We start from the raw sequence: 25,706 nt of genomic DNA, 5'->3' as shown, positions 1-25,706 counted from the left end.
GCTTTTTCCCCCCCAGAGTGGGGGACTCAATTACTAGGGGTGATGAGTTCAAAGTGAGAGGAGGAAAGTTTATGGGAGATGTTTGGGAAGTTCTTTACACAGAGGGTGGTAGGTACCTGGAACGTGTTGCCAGCAGAGGTGGTAGACGCAGACATGATAGTATCTTTTAAGATGTATCTGGACCGGTACAGGGAGCAAAGGGATATAGACCCTTAGAAAATAGATGACAAGTTTAGATAGAGGATCTCGATCGGCGCAGGCTTGGAGGGCCGAAGGGCCTGTTCCTGTGCTGTAATTTTCTTTGTTCTTTGTTCTTATCTCTCTGTAAACTGTTTCTATTCTGCTCACAACTTGCAATTCAATCTATCTTTGTATCATCTGTAATTTGGCTACAGTACATTCACTTTCTACCTCCAAGTCATTAATAGGTATTGTCAACAGTTACAATCCTAACACTGATCCCTGTGGAACCCCACGGGTCAGGGGTCACAAATATAAAAAAGAACCCCTTATCTACATTTGCTATCTCCTGCCTATGACCCAATTCTCTAACCAAGGTCATATAGTATCTCCAATACTGTGGGCTTTTTTATGACTTAACCTTCTGTGGGGTACCCTGTTGAACGCCTTCTGGAAGTCCAAATATAACACTTCTGCTAGTTCCCCTCCATTCAGTTTGGTTGAGCTTTCCTCTCAAAACTTTAATAAATCAGTCAGACATGATTTCACTTTCATTATGCCACGCCGACTCTGCTTGACTCGTTGGAATCAATAGAAGTTGGCTGGGCCTGTCAAATATTAATTCTGATCTCTCTCTGTCTGTACCTTCGCTGTGGCTGCAACACTGTATTCTGCACTCAGTTCTGGCTTCCCTGATGCACTGTGCATGGTACGATCTGCCTGTAGAGCATTCAAAGCAACACTTTTCACTGTATCTCAGTACATGTGGAAACAATAAATTGGTCAAAAACACTCCATTGGTTGGAGTCACACCTGGCACATAGGAAGTTGGTTATGATTGTTGCCTTCAGGATACCTCTGCAGGAGTTCCTCAGGGTACAGTCCTAGACACAACCATCTTTAGCTGCATCATCAATGACCTTTCTTCCATCATAAGGTCAGAAATGGGCATTTGGATGAGTGCAACTCCAATAACACTGAAGAATCATTCAGGACAAAGCAGCTGCTTGATTTGCACTACATCCACCACCTTCATGAGGGGTATAGACAGGGTGGATAGCAAGAAGCTTTTTCCCAGAGTGGGGGACTCAATTACTAGGGGTGATGAGTTCAAAGTGAGAGGAGGAAAGTTTAAGGGAGATAAGCGTGGAAAGTTCTTTACACAGGGTGGTGGGTGCCTGGAATGTGTTGCCAGCGGAGGTGGTAGACGCAGACACGTTAGCATCTTTTAAGATATATTTGGACAGGTACATGGATGGGCAGGGAGCAAATGGACACAGACCGTTAGAAAATAGATGACAGGTTAGACGGAGGATCTTGATCGGCGCAGGCTTGGAGGGCCGAAGGGCCTGTTCCTGTGCTGTAGGTTTCTTTGTTTCAAGATTCACTCCTTCACACCTGCCTTAAGATGGGTGAACCTCTCTACTGGTTACCCATTTTAGCTGTCCTCCCGGTGTCCCATTACACCTGGGAGTTTCCGCTGAATAGAGACTGATCTGAGAGATGCCAGAAATGCACCAGGATGTATGATCAGCTCTGGAGCCCCATTATCTCTAGCATCCAGTCATCTCTATTGATTGTTACATTTGAACAGCCAAAGGCAAAGGCCCACAATACGGTCACTGAATGAACAGAGTAATCAAAATTTTTGTCACCAATAGTGGCAAGAGGAGTGGTGTTATGTTACAAAGTCATCTCTCACTCAATGACACTTGGCAAAAAGTGATTTAGACACAAGAGAAACATTTACCCACCTGACGCTCTGTGTGCTTGCCATGAATCTCCACAAAGTCATCAACAAGCTTCACAGTCAGCTCCTCAGGTAAGAAGTGTTTGACATTCAGGTTAATCATAAATCTGTCCTTCTCAGAGCGCACCTGAAACACAATATTTGTAAGCAGTAACACACAGCACTTTCAGACCCATCTTGGAACTTCCTGGATAGATTACAGCAGGACCTTAATCACTCTTCCCAAGTGTTACCTGTAAGGAAAATCATTCAAACATTTTGTAAAAACATGTGGTGTGAAAACAGAAAACAGATCACCTACGCTCGGTTCACACAAAACAACTGCACCTCCCAGTCACGAACCATTTCAACTCCCCCTCCCATTCCGCAGACGACATGTCCATTGTGAGCCTCCTGCAGTGCCACAAAGATGCCATCCGAAGGTTGCAGGAACAGCAACTCATATTCCGCTTGGGAACCCTGCAGCCGAACGGTATCAATGTGGACTTTGCAAGCTTCAAAATCTCCCCTCCCCCCACCGCATCCCAAAACCAGCCCAGCTCGTCCCCGCCTCCCTAACCTGTCTTTCCTCCCACCTATCCCCTCCTCCCACCTCAAGCTCCACCCCTATCTCCTACCTACTAACCTCATCCCGCCCCCTTGACCTGTCCATCCTCCCTGGACTGACCTATCTCCTCCCTAACTCCCCACCAACATTCACCTTTACTGGCTCCATCCCTGCCTCTTTGACCAGTCTGTCTCTTCTCCACCTATCATCTCCTCTATCCATCTTCTATCTACCTCCCCTTCTCTCCCTACTTATTTCAGAACACCCTTCTCCTCTCCCATTTCTGAAGAAGGGCCTAGGCCCGAAACGTCAGCCTTCCTGCTGCTTGGCCTGCTGTGTTCTACACCTTGTTATCTCACATTCAGTCCATCTAGTTGGTGTTGATGTTTATATATCTCTCAAGCATGCTGACCAATCAGATCTACCCACCTTATCCACCATATCATTTCATCACCTTATCCTACATCCCATCTATCTCCAATGTTAAGTTTCTGGCTCAATCTCTGACCTTTGAGGTAAATTCCACAGACTGTTATGAAGAATTTCTCCAACACTCTGTTCTAAACCTCTTCCATGTAATCTTGTCTCTCTGCCCACTTGCTTGATACCTCTTACAAATGAGAACAATTTGCTTCTATCTCGCTTCCCTTCCTTTCACAATTACAACTCTTCTGTTATCACACTGATCTGAGAATGTAGAGAGTGTACAGCTTTTCTTTATGTTGAGCCCTGTGTTGTCACAGTCCAGAGAGTGTTTGATAGGAACAGTATGGAGGAAGCTTTACTCTATATCTAACCATGTGCTGTACCTGTGCCTGGGAGTGTTTGATGGGGGCAGTGTATTGGCAGCTTTAATTTCACATTGAGATAGTTGAGGGAGCTTTACTCTGTGTCTAACGCCAGGCTGTACCTGCCCAGTGGCTGAACAAAGAACAAAGAAAATTACAGCACAGAAATCGGTGCTTCAGCCCTCCAATCCTGCGCTGATCCAGATCCTCTATTGAAACCTGTCGCCTATTTTCCAAGGATCTGTATCCTTCTGCTCCCTGCCCATTCATGTATCTGTCTGGATACATCTTCAACGACGCGATCGTGTCTGCGTCTACCACCTCTGCTGGCAACACGTTCCCGATACCCACCACCCTCTACAAAAATAACTTTCCACGCATATCTCCCATAAACTTTTCCCCTCTCATCTTGAAATCGTGACCCCTAGTAATTGAGTCCCCCACTCTGGGAAAAAGCTTCTTGCTATCTACCCTGTCTATACCTCTCATGATTTTGTAGACCTCAATCAGGTCCCCCCCTCAACCTCTGTCTTTCTAATATAACTAATCCTAATCTACTCAACCTGTCTTCATAACTAGCGCCCTCCATACCAGGCAACATCCTGGGATGAACATCCCCTGCACCCTCTCAAAAGCGTCCACATCCTTTTGGTAATGTGGCAACCAGAACTGTACGCAGTACTCCAAGTGTGGTCAAACCAAAGTCCTATACAACTGTAACATGATCTGCCAACTCTTGTACTCAACATGGGGTCTGATGAATGAAAGCATGCCATATGCCTTCTTGACCACTCTATCAATGTGCGTAGCCAACTTCAGGGTACAATGGACCTGAACATCCAGATATCTCTGTGCATCAATTTTCCCCAGGGTTTTTCCATTTACCGTATAGTTCACTCTTGAATTGGATCTTCCAAAATGTATCACCTCGCATTTGCTTGGGTTGAACTCCATCTGCCATTTCTCCACCCAACTCTCTAATCTATCTATATTCTGCTGCATTCTCTGATAGTCCCCTTCATTATCTGCTACTCCACCAATCTTAGTGTCATCTACAATCTTGCTAATCAGGCCATTTATACCTTTTCCAGATCATTTACGTATATCACAAAAAACAAAGGTCCTAACACGTATCCCTGTGGAACACCACTGGTCACAGTTCTCCATTTGAGAAGCTCCCTTCTACTGCAATTCTCTGTCTCCTATTGCCTAGCCAGTTCTCTATCCATCTAGCTAGTACGCCCTGGACCCCATGTGACTTCACTTTCTCCATCAGCCTACCACAGGGAACCTTATCAAATGCTTTACTGAAGTCCATGTCTATGACATCTACACCCCTTCCCTCATCTATCAACTTTGTCACTTCCTCAAAGAATTCTATCAAGTTGGTAAGACATGATGTTCCCTGCACAAAACCATTCTGCCTATCACTAATAAGCCCATTTTCTTCCAAATATAAATAGATCCTATCCCCATGGATGTCAGGCTCACCGGTCTATAATTTCCTGAATTATCCTTGCTACCCTTTTTAAACAAGGGGACAACATTAGCAATTCTCCAGTCCTCCGGGACCTCACCCGTGTTCAAGGATGCTGCAAAGATACCTGTTAAGGCCCCAACTATTTCCTCTCTCGCTTCCCTCAGAAACATGGGATAGATCCCATCCAGACCTGGGGTCCTGTCCACCCTAATGCCTTTTAGAATACCCAACACTTGCCCCCTCCTTATGCAGACTCGACCTAGAGTAATCAAACATCTATCCCTAACCTCAACATCTGTCATGTTCCTCTCCTCAATAAATACCGACGCAAAGTACTCATTCAGAACCTCACTCATTTTCACTGACTCCTTGCATAACTCCCCTCCTTTGTCCTTGCATGGGTCAACCCTATCTCTAGTTACCCTCTTGCTCCTTATGTACAAATAAAAGGTTTTGGGATTTTCCTTAACCCTGTCTGCTAAAGATATTTCATGACCCCTTTTAACCCTCTTAATTCCTCATTTCAGATTGGTCCTGCTTTCCCGATATTCTTCCAAAGCTTCGTTTGTTTTCAGTCGCCTAGACCTTATGTATGCTTCCTTTTTCCTCTTTGCTAGTCTCACAATTTCACCTGTCATTATTGGTTCCCTAATCTTGCCCTTTCTATCCCTCATATTCACAGGGACATGTCTGTCCTACGCTCTAATCAATCTCTCTTTTAAAGCCTCCCACATATCAAATGTAGATTTACTCTCAAACAGTTGCTCCCAATCCATATTCCCCAGCTCCTGTTGAATTTTGCTATAGTTGGCCTTTCCCCAATTCAGCACTCTTCCTTTAGCACCATTCTCGTCTTTGTCCATCAGTGTTCTAAAACTTACAGAATTGTGATCATTATTCCCAAAGTAATCCCCTACTGAAAGTTCAACCACCACCCTGTTGTTCCTACATCTTTCCATTATCTGTTTACATATTTGTGCCTCTATCTCACGCTCGCCGTTGGGAGGCCTGTAGTACAGCCCTAACATTGTTACTGCACCCTTCCTATTTCTGAGCTCTGCCCATAATACCTCACTGCTCGAGTTCTCCATAGTGCCCTCATTCAGTACAGCTGTGATACCCTCTTTGACCAGTACTGCAACTCCTCCACCCCTTTTACCTGCCTCTCTATCCCGCCTGAAACATCGATATCCTGGGATATAGACTGTTTGACAGGGACAGTGTGGGCAGAATATGTTACCACTAAGTAGTGCTATATCCACAGGACCAGGCAGTTTGATGAAGAGTTTGAAAGAAAGTAGGTGAGGGCTCTGTGATAACAGATTCATCTTCCAAAGTTCAATTGATACTGGAAGTTACCTTATGTTTTGTAGAATGCAAATTACTCTGCTATTTAAAAAAGGTGAGTCCGAATTAATCACCATTTAGCCCAACATTTACTGTCTGCAATTACGAGATTATTTATGATAGAGTGACTGAATATCTGCCATAGTGTCAGCTAATCAGAGAGAGCAGTAAGTTATAGAGGTGTATCATACATGAATTAGAACAAATTTTTGGAGTGAATAATGCAGTAGACCAGTGAGTGTGGAAATGTCATTTATATGGATTTCCAGAATGTGCTTAATAAAACCCCTCAGAGGAAATTGTGAATCAAAGCTGTAGCTCATGGAATTGAAGACAAGTTATAGAATAGGATGATTTGGGCTTCTTGTGGCACCGTGGATGTATCCCTCCCATTGAGACAGGAAGCCCCAGATTCAAGTCCCAAAACAGAGCACCCACTATGCCTTAAATCAATTCCCATTTCCCTGCCAGTTTCTCCATGTCCAAACTCCACCACCCACCATTTAAGACATGCCCTATCCCTCATTTCGTGACACCCTCACACCGCCTCCCTCACCACAACCCTCTTCCTCACTATTACCCTTTCTCACTCACACCCTCACTCACCATCACTCTAATCCTCAATGTTACGCTCTCCCTCACCCTCTCCCTCTTGTTCACTCAGAACCTTTCCCCCACTCACACCCTCGCTCACCATCAACCCCTTCCTCAACATTACTCACTTTCACCATCAGCCTCTTGCTCACCATCTCCCTCTTCCTCACTTACAACCTTTCCCCACTCACATCCTTGCTCACCCTCACTTCTATCCTCAACATTACTCTCTCCCTCACTATCACCCTCTTCTTCACTCACCTTTCCTCCACTGACACCCTTATTCATCATCACCTCCATCCCCAACATTACTCTCTCCCTGACCATCTCCATCTTCCTCACTCACAACCTCTCCCCTACTCACACCCTCGCTCAACATCACCTGTCCCTCACTCACACGCACTTCATCACACACACCCCTTCCCTCACTCATATCCCCTCCTTCACTTACATTTTCCCTTCCTTACTAACATCTCCCTTACCTCACTCACACACTCTTAGTCACTCATAGCCCATCCCTCACTTATATCCCTCCTTCACTCACAATTCCTTCTTTCTCTGACTTTTTCACTGTGTCCATAAAGGGAGAAATGGAAATCTTTCATCTCAAGCTGAATAAAATTATTTGCTGTGTTAATTGTCTTGTATAAGGTATTGATTAACTCATTGTATGTTGACCTGGAAACTTCAGTAGAATTAGTCATTTAACAATATCTGAACAAATACACACAATGTTTCAGACGGAGATTGCCCATTCTTATTGGAGTTACTGTTGCTGCATGAATCATTAAGTAACAAACTTTTCAGTTAAAAACAAAGATCTTTACCTCAGATATGCCTGAGTCCAGAAAGTTCCGGAATAATGGCAGCCTGTAGTAAGGGCTGATGGTGGAAGCGAAAATAGGGAAAATATCATAGTCGTAAGGACTTTCTCCAAAAAACTGATCAAAAAGGCGGCTTGGATAGAAAGAAGCCAGAGGACGTCTGAACCAGGGATACTGAATCGCAAGGTCCATTCTCTCCTGCTGGCTATTCACAAAGCTGCAAGGCTGAGAGTCTCAGTCACTAGTCACATTTATATACTTGTGGTAATGAATAAAGCAGCAGTCTGGATGATTCTGGAATGACAAACTCATGACGAACGTTGGAAAAACTGTTGGTTGTCAGCAGATGGTGGACGGGTGACTGGGCAGGACTCTCCCAGCTTTGCTGACAGTGGAAGTTAACTCTTCAAATCAACAGTGTGTTCAGGCAAAGGAAGATAGGACAAGTGGCTGTCAGAATATTTCCATAATCATATTACTCTGAACAGTCAGCCCATGATTGCGCGGCATGGTGGCTCAATAGTTAGCACTGCAGCCTCACAGCGCAAGGGACCGGGTTCAATTCCAACCTTGGGCGACTGTCTGTGTGGAGTTTTCACATTCTCCCCGTGTCTGCGTGGGTTTCCTCCAGGTGCTCCAGTTTCCTCCCATAGTCCAAAGATGTGCAGGCTAGGTGGATTGGCCATGCTAAATTGCCCGTAGTGTTCAGGGGTGTGTGGGTTATAGGGGGATGGGATGGGTGGGATGCTTCAAGGGGCGGTGTGGACTTGTTGGGCCGAAGGGCCTGTTTCCACACTGGAGGTAATCTAATCTAATCTAATGACATGTTAGAAACTCCGCCACATGGTAACACATGAGTATTAGGGAACAGATAGTGTCTATCTTAATCATTCTTGGATTGTCAAAAGTCACTGTCAAAGCTAGTATTTACTGTCCATCCTTAAATTACTTTGACTTTCTTAAACTACTGCCAGTCCATAAGCCGTTGGTAGATACACAATGCCATTCGGGAGGGAATTCCAGGACTTTTACCCAGCGACAGTGAAAGAATAATTCCAAGTCAGGATAGTGCAAGTCTTGCAGGGGAACTTATAACTCTCTGATGCAAAGAAATTTCGAACGTGGACTCAATCTTGAGAACTCCAGCATAGATGGCCCTCGACTGAAATGGTTGACAATGGGGAGGTGATGGCCTGGTGGTATTATTGCTAGCATGTTAATCCAGAAACCTGGGCAATGTTCTGGACACCTGGGTTCAAATCCCACAATGGCAGATGGTGGAATTAGAATTCAATAAATAAATATAGAATTAGGAGTCTAATGACGACCATGAATCCATTGTCAATTATCAGAAAACCCATCAGGTTCACCAATGCCCTTTAGAGAAAGAAGCTGCTATCCCACAGCAATGTGACTGACTATTTATTGTCCTTAGGGATGGGCAATAAAGGCCAACCTAGCCAATGACGACCTTATCCCATGAATGAATTTGAAAAATTCAACATCATTTGGTCTTAAAGGAAGTGGCTAATTAGATCATTAAAACATTGGTTTTAATTTTACAGAACTTCCTCAAGCAATGTTCCATTAAATTGGAAAACAGCAAATGTAAGTCTAATAAAAATTCAAGGAAGACAGAAAGCTGGAAACTACAGGCCAGCTCTGACAGTGAGTGACCTTGGGCTACAAGTCCGTAACTCCCTGAAAATGGCTACACAAGTGGATAAGGTGATCAAGAAGGATACAGCATGCTTGCCTTCATCGGTCAGAACATTGAGTGTAAAAGTTGGCAAGTCCAGATTATTTTTTTCAATTCATTCACGGGATGAGGGTATAGCTGACCAAGCAGCATTTATTGCCCATTCCTAATTGTTCAGAATCAACCACATTGCTGTAGGCCAGACCAGGTAAGGTTGGCAGTTTCCTTCCTTAAAGGGCATTAGTGAACGAGAAAGGTTTTTACAACAATCAACAATGGATTCATTTTTTGATTCTTGATTCCAAATACTTCACTGAATTCAAATTCCACCATCTACTGCAGCATGATTCAAAGCCAGCTCCCCAGAACATTATGTGGATCTCTGGATCAATAGTCCAGCGATAATACCACGAGACCACTGCCTCCCCAACTGCAAAAACTTTAGTTAGACCACATTTGGAGTACTGTGAGCAGTTCTGGTCACTGCACTATAAGCAGGTTGTGGAGGTTATGGAGATGGCGCAAAAAAGATTTACGAGCGTTTTGCCTGGATTGCAGTGTAATATCTATAAGGAGAGATTGGACAAACTTGGATTGATTTTGCCAGTGTCAGAGGCTGATAGGCAAACTGATGCAAGTATGTGAAATTATGAGAGATATAGATAGACTATTCAATCCTTTCTCTGACATGTAGGAAGACAGTTGTGGTTGTTGGAGATCAGTTATCTCAGCTCCAGGACATCTTTGCAGGAGTTCACCAGGGTAATGTCCTAGGCCCAACCAGCTTCAGCTGCTTCATCAATGACCATCTCTCCATCAAAAGGTCAGAAGTGGGGTTGTTCACTGATGGTTGCACAATGTTCAGCACCATTTACAACTCCTCAGAAACTGAACCAGTCCATGTTCAAATGCAACGAGATCTGGACAAAATCCACCTTGGTAAGTAACATTCATGCCACACAAACGCCATGCAATGACCATCACCAATAAGAGGCAATCTAACCACTACCCTTTGACATTCGATGGTATTACTTTTATGAATCCATGATTATTATCATCCTGTGGTTTATCATTAACCAGAAATTCAACTGGACTCACCACATAAACAAAGAACAATATAGCACAGGAACAATGCCTTCGGCCCTCCAAGCCTGCGCCAACACATTTTGCCCTTCCATGTTAAAACTGTCTTCACTTACAGGATCTGTATCCCTCTATTCCCTTCCTATTCATGTGTTCATCCAGGTGCTAAAGTTCTATTAAGTTGTAGCATAACATGTCTAATCTTATACTCAATGCCTTTTTCAATGAAAGCAGTCATGCCATAGACCTTTTTTACTACATTATCTACTGCACTGCCACCTTCAGTGATCTGTGGACCTGAACACCAAATCCCTCTGCATATCCATACCCTGAAGGGTTCTGTCATTCGCTGTATATTTCCACCTGTACTTGACCTTCCAAAATGCATCACCTCACATTTGTCCAGATTAAACTCCATCTGCTATTTTGCTGCCCATGTCTCCAACTGATCTCTATTCTGTTGTATCATCTGATAATCCTCTTCGCTACCCACAACTCCATCAATCTTTTTATTGTCTGCAAACTTGCTAATTAGACCAGCTACGTTTACCTCCAAATCATTGATGTAGATCCCTTATTCATTCACAGGATGAGGGTGTTGCTTTTTTGGCAGCATTTATTGCTCATCCCAGTTGCTCAGAGAGTCAATCACATTGCTGTGGGTCTGGAGTCACATGTAGGCCACACCAGGTAAGGATGGCAATTTCCATCTCTAAAGGACATTACTGAACCAAATAATGGTCGTGAAACCAACAATCGACATGGTTATCACTAGATCCTTAATTCTAGTTAATTTTTAATTGAATTCAAATTCCACCATCTGCCATAGTGGGATCCAAATCTAGAATGTTATCTTAGTCTTTGGATTAATAGTCCAGTGATAATACCTCTAGGCCATTGCCTCCCCTGATCATAAGACCATGAACAGCAGAGGTCCCAGCATTGATCCCTGTGGAACACCACTAGTCACAGCCTTCCATTCCAAAAAGCATCCTTCCACCACTACCCTCTGTCTTCTATGATTAAACCAGTTCTGTATCCATATTGCCAGCTCACCATTGATACCATGTGACTTTACATTTTGTACCAGTCGCCATGAGGGACTTCAAAGGTTTATTGAAGTCCACGTAGACATCAACTGCTTCTCCCTCACAATCATCTTCGTCACCTCCAAAAATTCTCAATCAAGTTAGTGATGCACGATCTTCCCCACACAAAACCATGCTGTTTATTGTTAAACAGTCTATTTGCTTCTAAATGCTTATAGATCAGTCCCTAAGAATCTTTTCCAACTATTTCCCTCCAATGGACGTGAGGCTCACAGGTCTGTAATTCCTGGATTATCCCTGTTACCCTTTCTAAACAATGGGACAACATTAGCTATTCTCCAGACCTCTGGGATCTCACCAGTGGCCAAAATGGATACAAAGAAGTCTGTCAATGCTCCAGCAATTTGTTCTCTTGCATCCCTCAATATTCTGGGATATTGACCCAGGGATTTATCTTACACATCGACCACAAGAACAGGTTGAATCGGTTGGGAGGAAAGATACACCAACACCAGCGATGTTGACCAGGCCAACATTGAAGCACGGGCCACGCCTGATCAGCTATGATGGGCTGGGTTCATCATCCACATGACCAACATGAGACTCCCCAAGCAGGAGCTCCTGCTTCGAATTTGCAGGCGAACCCCAGATGGACAGAGAAGTGGTTCGGGGATACCCTCAAGGCTCCATTGGTGAAGTGCAGCATTCCTACAGACACCTGGGATTCACTGGCCCAAGAGCTCCAAAGTGGAGAAGGAAAATCCGAAAGCTGCAACATGATTTGCCAACCTTTATATTCAATGCCAACAATGTTCTAAGAAGGGTCACCGGACCCGAAATGTTAACTCTGTTTTTTCCTTCACAAATGCTGCCAGACCTGCTGAGCTTTTCCAGCAACTTTGGTTTTGTTCCTTTATATTCAATGCCCTGACTGATGATGGCAAGCATGCCATACAGCTTCGTTACCACCTTATCCACTTGCGTATTCATTTTCAGGGAGCTACAGACTTGGACCCCAAAATCCCTAAATGCCTCTAAGGGTCCTGCTATTTACTGTATAATTTCCTTTTTCATTTGACCTCCCAAAATACATCATCCCATACTTGTCTGGACTTAACTCCATCTGCCATTTCTGTGCCTAATTTTCCAATTGATCTAGCCTCTGCTGTATCCTCTGACAACCTCCATCAACCATCACAACTCCAGCAATTTTCATAGAATCTCAGAAACCTTACAGTACAGAAAAAGGCCATTCAGCCCATCAAGTCTGCACTGACCCTCTGAAGAGCATCCTACACAAACCCAGCTCTTCTACCCTATTCCAAGGGCCCAGCATTTATCATGGCTAATCCATCTAGCCTGCACATCCTGGGATACTATGGACAATTTTGCATGGCCAATCTAACTAACTCGCACACGTTTGGACTGTGGGAGGAAACCAAAGCAACGGGTGGAAACGCATGAAGACACAACGAGAACGTGCAAACTCCACACAATCATTGAAGGCTGGAATCAACCCAGGGTTCCCAGTGCTGTGAGGCAGCAGTGCTAATCACTAAGTCACCATGCATCCCTTTTCCTTGTTCCTTAACCAGGAATCAAACCCAGACCGCAGCAGTGAAATTGCAGAATCTTAACACCACTCCACCAGGCAAGATTTCATTTACAAACTCACTAATCAGGCCACTGACATTTTCATCCAAATCATTTATGTATAATACAAACAACAGAGGTCCCAGCACTGATCCTTGCAGAACACCACTGGTCAGACTTCCAGTTAGTAAAACACTCCTCCACAACTACCCTCTACCTTCCACTACCCATTCAATTTTGTATCCAATTTACCAACTCACTGTGGATCCCATAATCTCCTAGACCAGCCTACCATGAGGGGCCTTATCAAATCCGGCTGACTGTCTGTGTGGAGTTTGCACATTCTCTTCCGGTCTGCGTGGGTTACCTCTGGGTGCTCCAGTTCCCTCCCACACTCCAAAGATGAGCAGGCGGGGTGGATTGACCATGCTAAATTGCCCTTGGTGTTCAGGGGTGTGTAGATTAGGTGGGTTATATGGGGGACGGGTCTGGGTGGGATGCTCTGAGCGATGGTGTGAACGTTTTGGGCCAAAGGGCCTGTTTCCACACTGTAGGGATTCTATGATGTGTTTTTGTAAAGTCCATGTGTGCAAGACTGATAAATTTAATCAGTATCAAGGAATATAGAGCAAACATGGGTACACTGAGTTGAGGTACGGGGGGAACCAACGATCTAACATTGAGGGACTGAATGGTCTATTCCTATATGTTTCTATACAACTTAACAAAGTGTGAAGGTGGATGAACACAGCAGGCCAAATATCATCTCAGGGGCACAAAAGCTGACATTTCGGGCCTAGACCCTTCATCAGAGAGGGGGTTGGGGAGAGGGTTCTGAAATAAATAGGGAGAGAGGGGGAGGCGGACCTAAGATGGATAGAGGAGAAGATAGGTGGAGAGGAGAGGAGAGGTGGGGAGTTGGGGAGGGGATAGGTCAGTCCAGGGAGGACGGACAGGTCAAGGAGGCGGAATGAGTTTAGTAGGTGGGAAATGGAGGTGCGGCTTGAGGTGGGAGGAGGGGATAGGTTAGGGAGGCGGGGACAAGCTGGGCTGGTTTTGGAATGCAGTAGGGGGAGGGGACGAGCTGGGTTGGTTTTGGGATGCAGTGGAGGAAGGGGAGATTTTGAAGCTTGTGAAGTCCACATTGATACCGCTGGGCCCGCAGGGTTCCCAAGCGGAATATGAGTTGCTGTTCCTGCAACCTTCGGGTGGCATCATTGTGACACTGCAGGAGGCCCATGATGGACATGTCATCTGAGGAATGGGAGGGGAAGTTAAAATGGTTCGCGACTGGTAGGTGCTTCCTGATTGAGAATAAATATTCTTCCTGCTCGTAGAAACACAGCGCACACGCCCTAGCCTTGACTGCTTGGAACCTAAATTCAGGGACACACCCAAACTGGCTCAGAGACAGTCCTGGAATTTAATGAGCTAAGGTCAAGCATGCTGCTTATGCTGGGGTGGAGGTTTCACTGGGGAACTGCAGAGTTGTAAGACTTGGGAATGCAGCTGTTACGCCCCGAGGGATCTGCAATTACAGTGAGCATGGGTTTCAGATTTATCAAAGGCTAAACAGGGTAATGTGGCTGGTGACAGTTTCACCAACCCTGACTTGTTTTCTTTTGTTTAGCTTTTTACAGAATGTAGGCATCGCTAGCTGGGTCACATTTACTACCCATAGAGTTGCCCCTGAGAAGATGGTAGTGAGCTGCCTTCTTGAACCACTGCAATACATGTGCCAAGTGGACAGTCATAGTGCTGTCAAGGAAGGAGTCAGATTGCTGCTGTTAGATTTGTGAGACATTGTAGCTAAACCTAAACCTATCACAGTTACCAAAATCAACACAAAGTACTATCTTGCTATTTGCTGAGCTTATTAGATTCTGCAGAACACACTCAATGAAACCGTGGTCCATGCAGAATGCAGGCTGGTGTGAGGTGGCCAGCCTGGCATTCTCCATTAGGCCCAGGCTCTAGCTAGTCTTTTGATGCAGGATAAGCAGATATTCTGCAAGCTGATTCCACCATTCCTGCAATTTGTTTATTGGGCGCCTCAGTTTCGAGATGTGAGGTTAATCTGTCAAATAGCGGATCCATTTTCCAGTTCACAGCCACAGAACAAGCTTAGCAAATCCTTCCTGCGTACACTGTATAACAGCAAGCATGATGTTTCATGCAAATGTTGGCCAGCGCACAGGACAGCTCAGCAATTTTCTCTGTCTGGTCTTTTTAGTGAAGGCAGTTTGATGTGAATGAGTAAATCCATTGATCCCATGATCTCAGCCTTGGTACTAAGTCAACGTTGACTCTGCAACCTGAGGCTCCATTTTCATCATGTGGAGATGCCAGGGTTGGACTGTGGTAGATAATATCAATAATCAGTGGAGGAACACTTCAAGGGTCAAGGACATTCAGCCTCCGCTCTTTGGAACAAACAAGATGTTTGTGTAGTTGCAGATACATTCTGTTTTGTTCTGCTCGAACAAAGCAAAGGGGAGGCAATGGCCTAGTGGTATTATCATTGGACGGCTAATCCAGAGACCAAGATGATGTGCTGGGGTCCGGGGTTTGAATTCTGTCACAGCAGATGGTGGAATTTGAATTTGATTAAAATAACTGGTACTAAGAATCTAATGATGACCATGAATCCATTATCGATTGTCAACAAGTCCATCTGGTTCACTAATGTCCTTTAGGGAAGGAAACTGCCATCCTTACCTAGATAATAAAATGTGAGGCTGGATGAACACAGCAGGCCCAGCAGCATCTCAGGACCATAAAAGCTGACGTTTCAGGCCTAGACCCTTCATCAGAGAGGGGGATGGGGTAAGGGTTCTGGAATAAATAGGGAGAGAGGGGGAGGCGGACCGAAGATGGAGAGAAAAGAAGATAGGTGGAGAGGAGAGTATAGGTGGGGAGGTAGGGAGGGGATAGGTCAGCACCTCCATCTCCTACCTACCAACCTCATCCCACCTCCTTGACCTGTCCGTCTTCCCCGGACTGACCTATCTCCTCCCTACCTCCACACCTATACTCTCCTCTCCACCTATCTTCTGTTCTCTCCATCTTCGGTCCGCCTCCGCCTCTCTCCCTATTTATTCCAGAACCCTCACCCCATCCCCCTCTCTGATGAAGGGTCTAGGCCCGAAACGTCAGCTTTTATGGTCCTGAGATGCTGCTGGGCCTGCTGTGTTCATCCAGCCTCACATTTTATTATCTTGGATTCTCCAGCTTCTGCAGTTCCCATTATCACTGCCATCCTTACCTAGTCTGGCCTACATGTGACTCCAGACCCACAGCAATGTGGTTGATTCTGAATGAATTAGAGATGGGCAATAAGTGATGTCTAGCCAGCGACACCCTCATCCCATTAATGAATAATGATAAAAAATTGATCCCAGTTTAAAACATAGACAGATTCTAAGCAAGCCCTCACACCTAAAATGCATTGTCTGACCTGAGATGTCACTTCTTGCATACATTATGAAAGCCTTTAATTATCTTGGAACAATGAGTTGAAAGGAATCTGGAAAGGAATTTGAAAGGAATTTGCACTTTAATCAGGAGTGTCCTTTCTAAATGATTAAAAATTCAACAAGACATGGCCAGTTTTAGGGTTTTTCACTTTTTGCTTATAAATTGTGTCTTAAACCTTCTCTCTCGCACTACACTTGAAGAAGCTGAGCTTCGAAAGCTTGCTATTTCAAATAAACCTGTTCGACTATAACCTGGTGTCATGCCTTTTTCATCACATAGAACATTACAGCACAGTACAGGCCCTTCGGCCCTCGATGTTGTGTAATCTCAAATTCTAGATTCACCTGGGAAATCTGTGAACATGCTCAAATTCATGGCAAAGTACCAAAATCTCACAGAGGAAGTGTGTATTAAAACTCACTGCAGTATGTGCCTTTCAACGCCAACTTTGGGTTCATTTTCTCCTCTGGAATTCAGAGTTTGTAGCAGATGATCTGAGATCACAAGAGACGCAGAGCGACAGTGAGGAGCATGTAAGCAGTACCAGAATGCTCTACTGTTTAAGCAGCGAGGAACAAGGAAAACGGAAACCTATTGGTTTGATGCCAATCATGGGGCAAAAATTAGAATCTATTATAAGGATGCGATAACTGTACATTTCAAAAAGAATGGCAAAGTTGGGTACAGTCAAGGTTGCTTTAAGAAAGAGAAACCGCCTTTGATAAAGTTGTTGAACTACTTTGAAAATATCGCTTGCGGTATTGACAGAAGAGAACTAGTTGATGACATATATTTGAATTTTCGGAAGCTTTTGACAAAGTCTGAACCAGAAAATTGTAAATAATGTCACAGCATGTGAATTGGAAGAATTTATTAGTATGGCATGAGAATTGGTTAACAGACGGACAAATAGGGATAAACTGCTCATCCTCTGGATGTCAGACTGTTACCAGTGAAGTACCACAAAGATCAGCACTCTGTCCATAGCTACTCACAATCTGCAGAAAGGATTTAGATGTGAAGACAACTTTAAAAATTCTTAAGGAGTTTTTGAAAATAACAAGGTGCCAATACATCTCATATCCGAATCTTGCACAGGATGAGGCTCAAACTGCCACATTTACAGTTTGTCTGATGATGGTCAGATCAGTTCTGAAGGTTAATGTGTCCCAAAGAATAATTACCAAAACTGAGAACTAAAGACAATCTCCACCAGAAGAAGCTAGTCAAAGGGAAAATGTGACTCTGTTAAGTAGATCAGGAAAAGTCACTGTAAAATATAAAATCTGGATAAATGTACACTATAAAGGGAAGGATTAGACTAGATTAGATTCCCTACAATGTGGAAACAGGCCCTTCAGCCTAACAAGTTCACACCGCCCCTTGCAGCATCCCACCCAGACCCATCCCCTATAACCCACACACTCCTGAACATTACGGGCAATTTAGCATGGCCAATCCACCTAGCCTGCACATCTTTGGACCGTGGGACGATACTGGAGCACCGAGAGGAAATCCACGCAGACACGGGGAAAATGTGAAAACTCCACATAGACAGTTGCCCGAGGCTGGAATTGAACCCAGAACCCTGGTGCTGTGAGGCTGCCATGCTAACCACTGTGCCACCGTGCTGCCCCATGTCAGCCATGGGTTGGGAACATGAAGTACACAGATGCAAGGCAAGAAAACACCGTGTGAGCTCAAACAATAGGTCCAGGAGTGAACATGCCCCTAAAAAGAGATCACAATATTGAAAAAAATCCAATAATAAGTGGGAACATCAAACAGAGCAGTCCTGAAAGAGATCGAGGGCAAGATAGAGGGCCAGGTTTAACAAGGATATTGACGTACTGAAGACCAGGAATACACCAGGAGTAGAAACCCATGTGATCATGAATTCTTAATACATTGTACAGACAACAGTACAGCACAGGAATGGGTCCTCCGGCCCATCATGTCGTGCCGAACATGATGCCTAAATTAAACTAATCCCTTCTGCCTACAGGAAAAAGATTGTGACTGTCATCCCTGTCTACACATCTCATAATTTTATAGACTTCTATCAAGTCTTCTTCAGGACTGGATGTGGCAGTAGGGAGAGCAGCAGATAAAGAGAATGGAGGGGTGGAGGCAGAATGGTGGTGACAGATGAACACTGGTGGTAGGTACAACCTGGTTGGCCAATGGGAGGGATGAATCTGGTTGGTGGCTGGGAAGTGGGGCCAGAAGGTGGAATGGCAGGAGGTGGGGCTGGAAAGGAGCTGGGGGGATGGGTGAGAAGGTTATTTGAAATTGGACGACTCATTGAGTCATCTGGGCTGCAGGGCACCCAGGCGGGAGAAAAGGTGTTGTTCTTCAAATCTGCGTTCAGAGTTACTGCAACTCTCAAAGAGGCTGAGGATGGACATGTTGAATGGCAAGTGGAGCAGGGTGTTGAAATGGGTAGTGACTGGGAGATTAGGTTGACTATTATGGGCCAGGTGGAGATGCTCGGTGAAATGGTCACGTAGTCTATGTTTGGCCTCACCGACATACAGAAGACCACAGTGGGAGCATCGGATGCAACAGACTGGGTTGGAGGAGATGCAGGTGAAGCTCTATCTCACCTGTAAGGGCTGCTTAGGGCCCTGGATGGAGGTGAGGGAGGTGGTGTCTGGACAGTGGTTGCATCTTTTACAGTTACAGGGAAAGTTATTGGGTGAGTTGGAATGGTTGTGGGGTGTGTGGTATGAACTTAGGAGTGGTGAAGGGAATGGTCCTTGCAGAAGGTAGAGAAGGAAGTGGAAGATGTTCCAGGTGATGGGGTCTAACTGGAGTTGGATGCAGAGGCTGATGGAGTGGAAAGTGAGGACAAGGGGGAACCCTATCTTTATTATGTTTTGGGGGTGATGGTTAAGAGCTGTGGAGCAGGGAATCGAGGAGACACAATGGAGAGCTGTCTGGATGACAGAGGGAGGAAAGGAGCATTGTTTGAAAAATGCAGACATCCAGGATGCTTGGGAGTGGAATGTCTCCTCATCACAGACTCTGGAGACAGAGGAATTGGGAAAATAGGATAACACAGTGTGGAACTGGAGGTACAAAGCAGGTCAGGCGGCATCAAGGAGCTGGAAAGCTGATGTTTCGTATCGGGACCTTTTTTCAGAAGTGGGGGAGGGGAAAGGGAACTCTGAAATAAACAGAGAGAGGAGAACTGGGGCTGAGGAAGGTAGATGGGAGGTGAGTGCAGGTAGGCAGTGCTGGGGATTCGTCAGTGAGGTGGGAGGAGCGAAAAAGTGGGAGATAAGAGAAACAGGTTGTGTCAGGTCAAGGAGGCAGGGATAAGAGAGAGGGTTAGTCATGGATGAGGCTGCAGGGTGGGGAGATTTTAAAACTGGTAAAGTCCACATTGAGATCATTGGGTTGTAGACTCCCAAGGTGGAATATGAGCTGCTGCTCCTCCAGTTTCTGGTTGGCATCATTGTGACACTGGAGGTGGCCCAGGACGGACATGTTGTCCAGGGAGTGGGAGGGGGAGTTGAAGTGGTTTGCAACTGGAAGGTGTCGTTGTTTATCGTGAACAGAGTACAGGTGCTCTACAAAGTGGTCTCCAAGCCTCTGCTTGGTCTCACCAATATAGAGAGGGCCACATCGAGAGCAGCGGATGTGCAGGTGAATGTGCACTAACCTATCACCATCTCACCAACCTTCCCCAGCTTCACACCTCCACTCTATTTATTACAGAGCTCCCTTCCCCCTTCCCCATTTCTGAAGAAGGGTCCCAAACTGAAACGCCAATTTTCCTGCTCCTCTGATGCTGCCTGGCCTGCTGTGTTCCTCCGGCTCTACACTGTGTTATCTCTGACTCCTGCATCGGCAGATCTTACAATCTCTTTGGGGAAATAGGGTGGTGCTTTTGCAGGAACAGGGTGGGAGGAGGTGTAGTCTAGGTAGCTATTGGCATCAGTGGGTTTATAGTAAATGTCTATCTGCAAACTGGCACAAAATCTGGAAATGGAGAGGTCAACAAAGGGGATAGAACTGTCTGGAACAGACCAAGTTAAATTGAGAGCAGGATGGAAGTTCTTTGCGAAGTCGATGAACTGCTCCAGATTAGCCTGGGTGCAGGATGTTGCATCGATGCAGTCAACAATGTAACAGCAGAAGATCTGGGAAACATTACCGATATACACACTGAAGAGGGACTGTCCAACATAACTGACAAATAGGCAGGCATAGCTGGGGCGCACGTGGGTGCCCATGACAACCCCTGGATGTGGAGAAAGTGGGAAAAATTGAAGGAAAGGTTGTTGTGGGTGAGGCCTAGTTCAGTGAGATGGAGCAGGGTATTGGTAGAAGGCATTGGATGGGTCCATTGGAGAGGAAAAAACTGAGGACCTCTAAGCTGTCCTTGTGGGGTATGGACATGTATGGGGATTAAACGTTCTGGAGTAAAAACAAAGCACTGGAAGCCAAGGAACTTCAAGGCAGAGGGCATAATTTGTGTCCAGGATGTAGGTCAGGTGTGCGTGGACCAAGTGGGAGTCAAGGTAGAAGAAACAAGTTCGGTGGGGCACGAGCATGTGAAGATGATGGGACAGCCAGAGTAGTTGCACTTGTGGATCCTGAGGAGCAGGTAGAACCAGATGGTGCGGGGCTACGGCCTACAAGGCTGGAGGAAGTGGAGGGGAAGTCACCGGAAGCAATGAAGTCACGGACAGTGTGGGAGACAGTGACTTGATGGGTCATTGTCAATGGGGCAGGTAGGACGCGGTGTTAAAGAGTTGGCATTTAGCCTCTGTGATATAGAGGTCCGTCCTCCAGACTACCACCACCCTGCCTTTGTTGGCCGGTTTGATAGTAAAATGGGGATTGGTGCGAAGGCAATGGAGCGCTGCACATTCAGAGAGGAAGAGGTTGGAGTGGGTGAGGGGGTGGAGAAATTGAGGCGGTCAATGTCACGTTGGCAGTTAGCAACGAGGAGGTCCAGGGTGGGTAAGAGGCCGGTAAGAAGAGTCCCTCTTCAGCACATAGACAGGTACTGTTCCCCAACTCTTCTGCCGTTAACATCAACGATTGTATCGGTGCTGCATCCTGCACTCAGACCGAACTGCAGCAGTTCATTGACTTCGCTAACAACTTCCACCCCACCCTCAAAATCACTTGAGTCTAAGGCAGTTATATCCCATTTATTGACCTCTCTGTTTCTATTTCTGACACGAGTTTACGGACTGACATTTACTATAAACCCACAGGCTGTAACAGCTACCTAGATTACACCTCCTCCCACCCGCTATCTCTCAAAAACATCATCCCATTTTCCCAAATCCTCCACCTCTGTCGCATCTGCTCTGACAAGGAGACATTCCACTCCCAAACATTCCAAATGCCTGTCTTTTTTCAAACAATGCTCTTTTCCCCCCCTCTACCATGCAGACAGCCCTCTATTGCGCCTCCTCCATTCCCTGCTCCACAGCTCTTAACCACCACTCCACTCTAAACATAATAAAGATAGGGTCCCCCTTGAATAAGTCATTCCTTCATACTGCAGTTACCATGTGAAAAAGTGGAATTGGTGGGAATGCAGCATGCACCAATGAGCTGGTAGACTTTACATCACAGGTTGCTACGCACAGATGTGAGAAGCTGAACAGCTGACTTCAGCAGTGTGCTATTCTACAACTGTAGCAGTATACACCAGGGTAGTTTTTGACTTTAGCAGAGAGTGGAGGGTGAGCTCCAAGGCCCAGGTTTTGCAGTCTCCTTATAGTTGGAGACCAGATGTATTCTGGCTGTTGTGCATCAGGACCCTATAGAAATCTTCATGCACAGATATTCAAGAATGTTGCCGGAAATTATCTGGTAAACTGGACTGTCTGACCCACAGATCCAAAACTCTCCTGGTCTGTTCTAACCTGAGAAAACAGAATACTTCTCATCCTCCTCTTCCTTTTTCCCTCCTACCCCAACAACCTGACCTCTTCCCCCACGTGACTTACCATAAACATTTGGCCATTTACCAGCCACTCACCAGACACCTGTGAACCCACCGACCTACTTACCTTCATTCACCACCTCTAAAAATGTCTAAGTGGCTGCAGGAACTTTAAATCTTGAAATATGGCAACTAGTATTGACAAAAGTGGTGGGTTTTGAGCACAGATTTATTTCTCTGCTGGCTGCGTAGATTTTTCACTCAGAAGTTTTTGTACAAAGCTGTTCTAAAGATAAGTGTGTGGTTTGTTTTTGTCTAACCAATGTCAGAAATTAGGTTTCTGACCCTGACTGGAAAATCTGGGCCAAACAATTTAGTTTTTTTAGCAATAAAGAACAACCTCTCATGATGTATGTGAAAAGTCAATGTTTCTTTTGCTAAAAGTCAGGGTTGCACAAGATCAATCATTTCTATTATGTCAAAGTAATTTGATTTTGGGAAAGGCAGCATGGTGGTTTAGTGGTTAGCACTGCTGCCTCAGCACCAGGGACCCAAATTCAATTCCAGACTCGGCTGACTGTGTAGAGTTTGTACATTCTTTCCACGTCTATGTGGGGTTTCCTCTGCGGCTTCAATTTCCTCCCACTGCCTGGAGATGTACAGGTTAGATGGATTGGCCATGCTAAATTGCCCATAGTGTCCTGAAATGTGCAGGCTAGGTGGGTTAGGCATAGGAAATGCAAGGGTAGGGTAGAGGGAGGGTTTGGGCGGGATGCTCTTCAGAGGGTTGGTGTGGACTTGATATGCAAAATGGCCTGCTTTCACATTGAAAGGCTTCTATGATTCTGCTTCACACTGCATTAATGTGAAACATAGAAAACAGGTGAGTGAGTAGGGTTTTTGGACATTCACTGCTGCTCCATTACTTAATGTGATCATAGATGATCCTCTGCCTCAATACCATGCTTCAGCACTCTCCCCAGACTCCTTGATAACTCGAATGTACAGAAATCTGTTTCTCTTTACTACATATAGGGACTTAGCCTCCACTGTTTCATGTGGTGGAGACTTCCACAGCCTCTTGTCATAAATTTGTAGGTTTCAAAGAGATCTCCTCTCGTTCTTCAAAAGTCTAGTGAACACAGGCCCAGTCAACACAGTCTATCCTAATATGATCCTCCTGCCATCCCTGAAATCAGTTTTGTGAACCTCTGCTGCACTCCATCTATGGGAATCATGCCTTTGAGCATTCTTAGGTAAATAGACCAAAACTGCACATAATACTCCAGCCGTAGTCTCACCAAAATCCTGCATTGACACTTTGTTGTTCCTGTACTCAAACTCCCCTGTAACAAAAGCCAACATACCATTTATCTTCCTAACTTCTTGCTGCACTTGCATGCTTACTTTCAATGATTGTGTCCATTGAATGCACGGGTTCTTCTCTACGTCAATCTTTCCAATCTATTACCATTTAAATAATATTCTATCACTCTGTTTTTCTTACTTAGTGGACCACTTTATACTTATCCACAGGATACTCCATCAGCTATGCTCCTGACCACTTACTCAACTTGTCTAAATTGCCCTGAAATCTCTTTACATGCTATTCATCACCCATACTCCAACCTAATTTGGCCTCATCAACAAATGTCAAAATATTACATTTGATTTGTTCATCTAAATCCAACATACATGAATAGCTGGGAACGAAGCACTGATTCCTGTGGTACCTCAGCAGCCACTCCAAGAGCAACACATTTATTTCCACTCTCTGTTTCCTATCTGTTAATCAATTCTCAACCCAAACTAGTACATTGCCAACATTGCCACATGCTTTCATTCTGCACTCTTATCTTACACACTCAAAGGCTTTATGAAAAGCAAAATACACTCCAAACACTACCTCAGCCCCATCAATTTTGTTCAATGTATCCTCAAAAAAGCTCCTATTGCATTGTCAAATACTACTTTACTTTCATAAATCCATAAATCCATGTTGACTTTGTGTAATCCCATTGGTATTTTGTAAGTGTTAGTATCAAACTCTTTCTAATATACTAGGGCATTTTCTAGTCACAAAAACAGATTTTGCCGGAAAAGCTCAGCATATCTGGCAGCATGGGTCCAGTGATCTATCCTTAGAACTGACAGTAGCTATGAAAATGTTTTTCTCAGCAGAAGATAGCATCGGGGGAGGAAGTAAGGAAACAAATGAGAGGTGGAGACAGAACTCAAACAGAGGACGACAATTGAACAATCGAATGCATAATCGTCATGCTAGGAGGATGAATGACTATTAGTGGAGTCTGTTAGTAGCGAACAAAGGGCTGTGTATAATAGCAAACCACGTGATAACAAGGCCTTGAGTGTGGAGGTTGGGGAAAGATGTGAGAGAGGCTCAAACCCTTAAGTTGTTGATCTCGATATTGACTCCACAAGGCTGTAGAGTTCTTAAGCCAAAAATGACCCTGTGCTGAGCTTCACTGGAGCACTGCAGTAAACATTAGTTAAAGATGTTTGTCAGAGAACAGGGTGGTGTGTTGAACTGGCAGGCAACTAGAAGCTCAGGGTCCTTTTTGTAGACAGAATGTAAACATTCTTTGAAGCAGTTCCCCCATTCTATACCTTGTTTCACCAATGTAGAGGAGACCACATTGTGAGAAGCAAATGCAGTAGTCTGGATTGTGGGAAGTGCAGGTAAAGCATTGCTTCACCTGAAGGTGTGTTTGAGGCTTTGGACACTGAGGAGGGAGGAAGTAATTGGACAGGGGTTACACCTTCTGTGGTTGCAGAGGAGGGTGCCATGGGACTCTGGGACATTGTTGGGTGTGAAGGAGAGCAGGATGTCCGAGAGGGAACGGTCCTTGCAGAAGACTGACAACGGAGGGGAGGGGAACGTGTGTCTGGTGATGACTTTCTGCTAGAAGAGGCAGAAATGGTGGCTAATGTTCCTCTGGATGTGGGATACTGATGGAGTGGTAGGTAAAGACAAGGGGAAGCCTATCGTCATGGTAGGGAACAGAGGTGGTGAGGACTGAAGTGCAGAGTAAGGGTCAGACCTGACTGAGGACCCTGTCGGCTACGGTGCTGGGGAATCCTCGGCTGAAGAAGGTGGACATTTTGGAGGCCCCCTTGCAATGGAGACAGAAGAACCGAGAGAATGGAATGGAGTCTATACAGGAAGTGGGCTGTGAAGATGTATACTTAAGGTAACTGGTAGTCAGCCAGTTTGTAGTGGAGTGATAATGGGAACTGCAGATGCTGGAGAATCCAAGATAATAAAATGTGAGGCTGGATGAACACAGCAGGCCAAGCAGCATCTCAGGAGCACAAAGGCTGACGTTTCGGGCCTAGACCCTTCATCAGAGAGGGGGATGG

General features: G+C 45.2%; 1 protein-coding gene across 2 annotated transcripts in view; it reads right to left on the bottom strand.

The window, feature by feature from the left end:
- Nucleotides 1-25,706, bottom strand: part of cryaa (crystallin, alpha A) — a 56,718-nt gene that overhangs the window by 23,015 nt on the left and 7,997 nt on the right. Inside the window, exons 1-2 of one of the 2 annotated variants that reach the window (XM_048541099.2) lie at nt 7,514-7,702; nt 1,935-2,057 (exon numbers count right to left, since the gene is read on the bottom strand). In XM_048541099.2, coding sequence (XP_048397056.1) covers nt 1,935-2,057; nt 7,514-7,702 — 312 coding nt within the window. Of the gene's footprint in view, nt 1-1,934; nt 2,058-7,513; nt 7,703-25,706 lie in introns of those variants that run through there. The other variant, XM_048541100.2, reaches the window with a different exon arrangement.

This window comes from Stegostoma tigrinum, chromosome 12, assembly GCF_030684315.1.
Source record: "Stegostoma tigrinum isolate sSteTig4 chromosome 12, sSteTig4.hap1, whole genome shotgun sequence".
In the NCBI taxonomy this organism is placed as follows: domain Eukaryota; kingdom Metazoa; phylum Chordata; class Chondrichthyes; order Orectolobiformes; family Stegostomatidae; genus Stegostoma; species Stegostoma tigrinum.
The sequence above is the reverse complement of the archived record's forward strand: the minus strand, read 5'-3'. Positions and strand labels throughout refer to the sequence as shown.